The following is a 9202-nucleotide window of genomic DNA, read 5'->3' as shown; positions in this document are numbered from 1 at the left end:
TGATATGTTACCGCAACACAAGATTTTGAATTCGGGCCTAATATCATGCAGAAATTCTTGAAAAAAAACCCAGCAACTAAATAGTATTACAAAATATGAATTGTCCTTTACAGTCGAAATGTCTCAAATATGGATAAAATCCTTGGGTGTGGTAACTATTACATGTGTGCAGTCAACAGAATGCTGGAATAAAAAAATCTGTTTGAAATCATACAAATAAAAACAAACACGATAATTAAATTGCTACACGTTTACTGTGTTTGTGTATTAGGCCAAATGTGTTCTAAAAGTGTAAGGTAAAACCTCACCTGGCCACATGAAGATTATTATTTTGCAAAACTGCATCAGATTTGGATGGCTGCAAGCAGAAATGTTCATTATTCAAATGATATCAAATCATTCTGCTCTTCACATCGCTTACTCCCTTACACAAGTATGACAAATAAGCAGGAATACTAAAAAAAACTATCAATTCTTGGGACAAACTAATTCAAATAACAGACTATGTTCTTGATGACACAATAAACCTGTAGCTCAAGTTCAAGAACATAAGTGAACTGTAAACATACCACACTGAATTTTAAATCATGAGCAAACATGGCCACCAAAGAATGAAAATATATACAAAAAGGAAACAATTGGGTATAAAAAAAGAAACATTCTTTTTAGTCATGGAGATACACTTAGTGTCTGTAAATCCCAACAACGAATTTCCCTGATCTCCTCCCTTTTGGCATGTTAAATTTTAGGGATGCACCGATACTAGTATCAGTGTCGATACCGAGTATTTGGGCGAATATTCGCCCAAATGCACCAATACTTACCTCCGATACAGGAACTTCCGGTCAGAGGGAGGCATCCCTCTGCCTGCAACTGCCGAGGAAGCATGGAGCCAGCTTCCTTTCCAATCAGGATTGGCTAGGAAGCCGGTTTCACTTGTTGCTAGGCAGCCTGGCTTCCTAACCAATCAGGAAACCGGGCGGCATGTAATGAACTGCCTCAGAGCTTCCTGATTGATCAAGAAGCCAGGCTGCCTAGGAACAAGTGAAGCCGTCCTCCTAGTAATCAGGAAGCCAGGAGGTGGGTCTTGATGTGTTGCCCGGCTTCCTTATTGGCTAGGAAGCCAGCTGCACTTGTTGCTTGGCAGCCTGGCTTCCTGACCAATCAGGAAGCTGGACGGCACCTCATGACTCGCCGCCCGGCTTCCTGATTGGTCAGGAACCCAGGCAGCCTCGGCATGTGAAGCCGGTGATCTTTCGCTAGAATCTTTGCTTCACAGGCAATCAGGAAGCCAGGCGAGGAGTCATGCTCCGCCGCCCGACTTCCTGATAACCTGGGCACACGCCAACAGTACTCTGTATCGGTGACTACCGGAAAGAAAGTACCGAAAAACCGGTATTGGTGCATCCCTATTAATTATACAAATGAACGTATTTTGTGGGTCTTCAAAAGAGAAGAGAAGATTGGAGCCGCTGCACATCAACATATGATTTAAAGACAGACACATTGACTAAGCAATATGTTGTAATTATTAAGAAATTGATAAAGAAGTTTATTAGATGGATAACCTTATATGCAATGTGCCTGTCTGGTCCAGGGGGATGATTTGCCAGGGGTTGCTTTCAAGCAAAACATTTTACATGGGTGGTATTGTCAATAAAAAATGTCTAAAATTGTATTGTTATTAGTGATGTTCATAAGCTTCCTTGTGTTCCAGCTTTTCCAGGTATGACACCTTAAAAGGCCCATTCATTTGTTTTGTTTGTAGAGCTGCAACAATTCGATTTAGTCGATTAAAATCGACGATCGAAAACGTTACCAACGTTTTCCAATGTTCAGACAGTAAGTGCCCCGACCTCCCCCCCCTTCCCCGGAGCCTGGGACCCAACACTGTGCACCCCAACCCACCATCATACCCATCCTCTGCACCCCATCCCACCATCATACCCGTCCTCTCCATCCCTGTACCCCATTCCACCATCATCCCCGTCCTCTGCCCCCCATCCCACCATCATACCCGTCCTCGCCTTCCCTGCACTCCATTCCATCATTATACCCGTTCACTCCATCCCTGTACCCCATTCCACCATCATCCCCGTCCTCTGCCCCCCATCCCACCATCATACCCGTCCTCGCCTTCCCTGCACTCCATTCCATCATTATACCCGTTCACTCCATCCCTGTACCCCATTCCACCATCATCCCCGTCCTCTGCCCCCCATCCCACCATCATACCCGTCCTCGCCTTCCCTGCACTCCATTCCATCATTATACCCGTTCACTCCATCCCTGTACCCCATTCCACCATCATCCCCGTCCTCTGCCCCCCATCCCACCATCATACCCGTCCTCGCCTTCCCTGCACTCCATTCCATCATTATACCCGTTCACTCCATCCCTGTACCCCATTCCACCATCATCCCCGTCCTCTGCCCCCCATCCCACCATCATACCCGTCCTCGCCTTCCCTGCACTCCATTCCATCATTATACCCGTTCACTCCATCCCTGTACCCCATTCCACCATCATCCCCGTCCTCTGCCCCCCATCCCACCATCATACCCGTCCTCGCCTTCCCTGCACTCCATTCCATCATTATACCCGTTCACTCCATCCCTGTACCCCATTCCACCATCATCCCCGTCCTCTGCCCCCCATCCCACCATCATACCCGTCCTCGCCTTCCCTGCACTCCATTCCATCATTATACCCGTTCACTCCATCCCTGTACCCCATTCCACCATCATCCCCGTCCTCTGCACCCCATTACACCATCATACCCATCCTCTCTATCCCTGCATTTCACTTTTTTTTTACTTCCACCGCTCCAAGCTTGCTCCCGTGATGGACTACAATCTCCATACAAACTAGTAGTCCATCACTGGAGCCTTTTTGTTTTTTTTTATCCGATTAATCGAACTTAATAATCGGCTAACTAATCGATTATGAAAATAATCGTTAGCTGCAGCCCTATTTGTTTGTTTAATTATGTATAGCTGTGTGGTGTCTTAGTTTCTTTGGTGATTCATAACATTTTGTACAATTTCTAATATGCATGGGATAATATGTAAGAGCAATTGTATTTAGATTTCTGCACAGGAGGTAACTCTGTGTGAAAATGGCCTTCTGAAATACTGTATAAGCATTTACACATCAGGCTAGTATACCTATTATAAAAGTTCACAAGTAAAACTGGGTACAGCAAGTCAGTGCAACATTAAAGTGACACTAAACTCAGGAGTTTAATCTTCAAAATGTATTCACGCACCTTAACTATTAACAAAAATGTATCTTATTTGTGTATCACTTAAATCATCTCTGAATTGGTGCTGACACTGTCTTTCCTTCTGGAGGGTGGCTACTTTTGGTCCCCATGGTCCCTGTGCGTGTTGTAAAGTAGACACATCTCCAAGCTCGCTCCCGTGATGGACTACAATCTCACGTTTAGTTTACCAATTTGTATTAAGATAGCAGTCCATCACGGGAGTGAGCTTGGAGCCGTGCCTACTTTACAACACATCTAGGGACCATGGGGAACAAAAGTAGCCACCCTCCAGAAGGAAGGACAGTGTCAGCACCAGTTCAGATGATTTGAGGATCTACAGCTGAGTAATGCACACATAAGATACAATTCTATTAATAGTTAAGGTACTTGTATGCATTTTTAAGATTTAACTTCTGAGTTTAGTGTCACTTTAAGAAGTGTAATAATGTAAACAATATCAACTACTTACCAAGCATGTATGGCTAGTCTTTCCACATAGCAAACACAAATACATACAACGTACATATATGATTAACACACTATTACTGTATAATAGACTATACCCCATCATTTACCTCTCTGCTTTTTCCTCTATCATGTACAGAATGTTGGATTCCACCTTTTCTTTGCGAGTGATCATTTTGGGTCAGACTGGTGGAAGTTCTGCTGTCTGCGGGCCGGTCTATGAAATACAAAATAGTCAACTACTCACAACAATCACAAACGCACAGACGCATTTAAAGCTGAACTCAGGGCAGATATATAAAACACAAATTAATGCAACTCATAATGCATACAATTAATGAATCATTTATTACACACACACAGCACAGCAGCATTCGGATATTCACTCACTGCTGTGCGACCCCTATGAGAATAGGGGCGAACAGCAGTGAATGAACTGTTGAACGCTGGCCTCAGCTGATCCAGATGTTGGATCGGCTGATGCGAATGTATTCTACACTTCGTTTCAGCCGAACCAAAGTGAAGTGAAGGGAGCCGAAGGCAGCCGTACAGGGCTGAAGTGAATAGCCGAATTGAGTTTGGCTCCCTTCACTTCAGTTTGGTTATTTACTTTACTAAACACGTTCCTGGTGCATCAAAACAAAATGTGCACAAAGTAGAAAAGCCTGTCCCCTGCCAGCATGATGCAGAAAAGTATCCTTGCTCTGTGTGGAATTAGAGGTCAGTCTGTAGTGCTAAACACTCCCTTGCTGAGTCAGATCTATAGTATAGCTATAAATCAGCAAAACCCATGATCCCTGTTGATTGGAGATTGTCCTCTGCTCAATCACACTGTCAGGTTCCACCACAGCACTGTGCAACATGCTCATGTGGATCAGAGCAATCTCCAAAACGTGCAGCTAAATAGCGATGACCTTGATTAACTCTTTCCTGGCACAAAGAAATTCACTGGAAGACATTTCTTTAAAGTGGTGTGCCACATCTTTTTGTTAGTTTTGGATGGAGTAGGGAAGGTTAAAAACACTTATCAGTGTTGTATGTAGTCTGTGTGCCAATGGGGAGATTTCCCTTCACTTCCTGTTGCTCTACATTGTAAGGGGCATCCTCTCTTTAAAAGTTGTTACTGTACCAAGTCTCTCCATTTGAAGATCTCCCCTCTTTTCCTTTTCTGGTGACAACTCAAGATTTCAATTATCCCTCACTTCCATTCATGATAACAATTGTCACTGGTTGTTGGCTGCTGCAAATCAATACAAGCCACTTGCCTCTGTGACATATGTAGCCTTTTTAAATGTTTAGATAAAAGATGTAAATGTAATTAGTTTGATGTCAATACTCATCAATCTGTGCTTTAGGGCTTGTTCACACCATGTCCGGACCAGGACTGGATGCATTCTTGCTTATGCAGTGCAGTGCGTTTTGATGCATTCCACTGGCGCCCTGTGCTTTGCACAGATGAGAGCAGGTTCACCCTGAGCACATGTGACAGACGTGAAAGGGTCTGGAGAAGCCGTGAACGTTATGCTGCCTGTACCATTGTTTAGCATGTTCTGTTTGGTGGTGGGTCAGTGATGGTCTGGGGAGGCATACCCATGGAGGGACGCACAGACCTCTACAGGCTAGACAATGGCACCCTGACTGCCATTAGATATCGGGATTAAATTCTCGGACCCATTGTCAGACCCTACGCTGGTGCAGTGGGTCCTGGGTTCCTCCTGGTGCATGACAATACCCGGCCTCATGTGGCGAGAGTATGCAGCCAGTTCCTTGAGAATGAAGGAATTAATAGCATTGAATGGCCCATACGCTCGCCTGACCTGAATCCAATAGAACACCTCTGGGACATTATGTCTCGGTTCATCCGACACCGCCAGGTTGCACCTCAGTCTGTTCAGGAGCTCAGTGATGCCCTGGTCCAGATCTGGGAGGAGATACCCCAGGACACCATGCTTCATCTCATTATGAGCATGCCCCGACGTTGTTAGGCATCCATACAAGCACGTGGGGGCCATACAAACTAATGAGTACCATTTTGAGTTGCTGCAATTACATTTCGGCACAATGGACTAGCCTGCTGCATCATTGGTTCACTTTGGTTTTTGGGGTGTCTTTGAATTCAGCCCTCTGTTATATATATATATATATTTACACATATACATATAAAATGTACACCTGACTGTGTATTCATAATTATTTTCAATACAATGAAATGCATCAAACCTTCAAAAGAGTGCAAAGTCCCGGGTGTCTTTTATGCAACACCCATATTTATAAAAGTCCAAAAACTTCAAATAAATAGGATAATAAATCTTCCATCCCAGGTTATAACCGTGCTCCTCATTTCTTTTCAATGCACTCACCAGATGGTCGTTAAGATCTCATTTATATTACAGGAACCCCGATTACATTTCCTTGTTTGTTTTTCCAAATATCATAGCTTGTTAGGATAACTTTAGCTGTCTCCCCTTCCGCTCTATATTCAATCTTCCATAGATAACTCATTTCCAATGACAGCAAGATTGCACTTCGATCCACCAGTGCTCTCCTTCTCCTCCTACACTCATAGACTCCCAGTGCAAAGCTCAAACAGAAGGATTAACATCTCTCATTGTGCAGCATCTCAGTAAAACTTTTATGAAAACAAATAAAATACCCTTACAGACAACCCTTACAGTAAAATCAAGCTCATCTATCTCCTCGTGGGAATGTGTATCCACAATCACTCCCTGTTGGATACAAGCTGCCAGGAGGCGATAGATAAGCTTGATTTTACTGCGTTGTCTGTCTGTGAGTGTATTTTATTTGTTTTCATAAATATTTTACTGAGATGCTGCACAATGAGAGATTTTAATCCTTCTGTTCGAGCTTTGCACTGGGAGTCCATCTGTAATCTTGCTTTCATTGGAAACAAGTTATCTATGGAGGATTGAATGTAGAGTGGAAGGATAGAAAGCTAAAGTTATTCTAACAAGCTATGATATTTGGAAAAGCACGGTGATAACCTGGGATTGCGAGTGCATTGAAAATAAATGAGGAGCACGGTGATAACCTGGGATTGAAGATCTACTGCATTGCATAATTTATTTGAAGTTTTTGGACTTTTATAAATATGGGTGTTGCATAAAAGACAGACAGGAGTTTGCAGTTCCACTGCAAGGGTTCACTTTTTAAATAACTGGAGTTCCTCTTTAAGTTCTTCTCCCTTAACAGTGTCATTATGTATGGCTAGAAGTATGAAAGTGCATGGGTTGTGTTTAAGATGCAGAAGCCAATGACCCATCCACATTAGCAAGGTTTCCACACCACTGATCTTCTGAGGTATCTTGCTAGCTGTGGTTAGCTTTATTTGAGGACTTACTTGTTTCAGAAATTAGAGTAAGACTTTGGAGAATGCCTGGCAGGGTGTGCGCAGGGGTGGCTTTCCTGAAAGGTTATAAAGCAAAACCTATAGCATCATGATCAACTAAGACACAGTCTTAAATTTCTCCTTAATAAAAAAAAAAAAACATTCGCTGAAGCTCTACTAAACTTAGGTCCCCAATAGCATGTGGGGCAACTATGTAGTCCCAGTGGAACTGGAAACATACTATTTGAGAAAAAAAAAGCCTGGTGGTTTTTCCTAATATTGGAGGACAGATTCTATAGAGCAGGGGTAACCAAACTCCGGCCCTCCAGCTGTGGGGAAACTACAAATTCCATGATGCATCTCTCTCTGGGAGTCATGTCTGTGGCTGTGAGAATCTTGCAATGCCTCATGGGATTTGTAGTTCCACCACAGCTGGAGGGCCAGAGTTTGGTTACCCCTGCTATAGAGGCTATTAAATTATTTTGGGATACCCTCAAAGCTGTGAATAGCATTTGCTGGACGTCAGCTATTTCAGAATTGAATGTTTTACAAGGTATACACAGGGTGATGCGATGATTTAGGATTAAAATAAAGAAAATCAAAAATTGTAGCCAAAGAAATGAGTTGTTCAAATATTAATGTAAAAGTGTGTGAATTTCATGCCAGAAACCGCAAGTGGGACCCACAAAGGAAGTGACAATCCCTACGAGTAAACTGATAAAATGCAAAAAGCATCAACCATATTGGTTGAAACCATCTGGGAATTCAGCTCTGAATGCTAAATGAGTAAGTGATAAATGTGAACTGAATTCAGTGTAGGGTGATAACTCTTCAAAATTATAAACTTTGGAAATACCACCTGACAGTCACCTTCCAAACCTCCCACTGCAAGAACACAAGTGCTAACTCTGGGGAAAAAAATTAAAATAATGGCATTCGATAGTATGGAAAGGTTAATGTCATGCTTAGCTCAGTACACTCAGGAGAGAGTGTCCCTGATTAAGAGTGGCTGTATCATTGGCTTAATTATTTCACAGCTCCCTTAAAAAGGAGAACTATGGGGTCAGGGCTTTTCCCCATAGTTCTCCTTAGGGTAACGGGAGGACACAAACTAGCGTCCTCCCGTCAGCTCACGGTATACTGAGACGCCGGAGCGGATCCCAACATCGATGTCGAGATCCGCCCAGCTGCGTGAGTGACAGCTGGCTCTGCTTATCTAGAGGCAGAGCCAGCTGTATCCACCCCCTCCCCCTCCCCCGTCTGTTCTGCCAGTCAGCGCTGGAGGATCGGAGCGGGGAGGGAGGAATCCATCCCCTCCCCTGTCACGGCAGAGAGCCGTGATAGGATCGAGAAGTGAGCGAACACCGACATGTGTTTGCTCACCTCCCGATCTACTGAGCCGACCTGTGACAGTCTCATTGTCACAGGTCGGCTAGAACTCTGAGGTGAGTGAAAAGCACTCACCTCATAGTTCTCCTTTAAGTGAGGTCATATGCAAGCCCTTAAGAAATAATAGAAAATGTGCAATTCAGGCTTTTCTCAACATGATGAGGACCATGTGTACTGTATGTGGTAAAAATCCACTTGACAAAGAACACCCAATCTCGTGCAAGGACATATAAAAAAGCAGGATTTGTGCTTGCACATGATTGGATGATGGAAGTCAATATTATTATAATACAGGATTTATATAGCGCCAAAAGTTTGCGCATCACTTTACAATATACGGAAGACATTACAATCACAATACAATTCAAGACAAGATGGTAGAGGGCCCTGACCCTGAGAGCTTACAATCTAAAAACAGCGTTACCATATTCAATAAGCTAAGTGAAAATCTGCTTTGCAAAGCGAACATGCTTTTCCCATTTAGTAAATTAGCCACTATGAGTTATACTATCTAAATGGGTGACTCCACTCCCATACAAAGGAGTAAATGTCACCAGCTCACATTCTAGGCCTATGTAAATAATGGATGCATTAATCCCAGAATTTTCCAGATACTCCATTACATCACATACAATGACAGGCATCTAGTGTCCTGGACTGTGTAGATATTATAATTATATTTCATAAAAAGAATACCATTGAACCAAACCCAGACAACAAATGTCATTTTTTTTTTT

At 43.2% G+C, this 9202-nt stretch overlaps 1 protein-coding gene across 1 annotated transcript in view; it reads right to left on the bottom strand.

Annotated features, from left to right (window-relative positions):
• Window positions 1–273: 273 nt before the first annotated feature.
• NISCH (nischarin) overlaps window positions 274–9202 on the bottom strand; it is a 61349-nt gene continuing 52420 nt past the window's right edge. Inside the window, exons 14-15 of the mRNA XM_018562480.1 lie at window positions 3841–3947; window positions 274–358 (exon numbers count right to left, since the gene is read on the bottom strand). Of these exons, the coding sequence (XP_018417982.1) occupies window positions 305–358; window positions 3841–3947 (161 nt within the window). The 3' untranslated portion in view covers window positions 274–304. The remainder of the gene's footprint in view (window positions 359–3840; window positions 3948–9202) is intronic.

This window comes from Nanorana parkeri, unplaced genomic scaffold (assembly GCF_000935625.1).
Source record: "Nanorana parkeri isolate BGI_ZX_2015 unplaced genomic scaffold, ASM93562v1 scaffold579, whole genome shotgun sequence".
Classification (NCBI taxonomy): domain Eukaryota; kingdom Metazoa; phylum Chordata; class Amphibia; order Anura; family Dicroglossidae; genus Nanorana; species Nanorana parkeri.
Note: the sequence above shows the minus strand (reverse complement) of the source record. Positions and strands in the feature narration are given on the sequence as shown.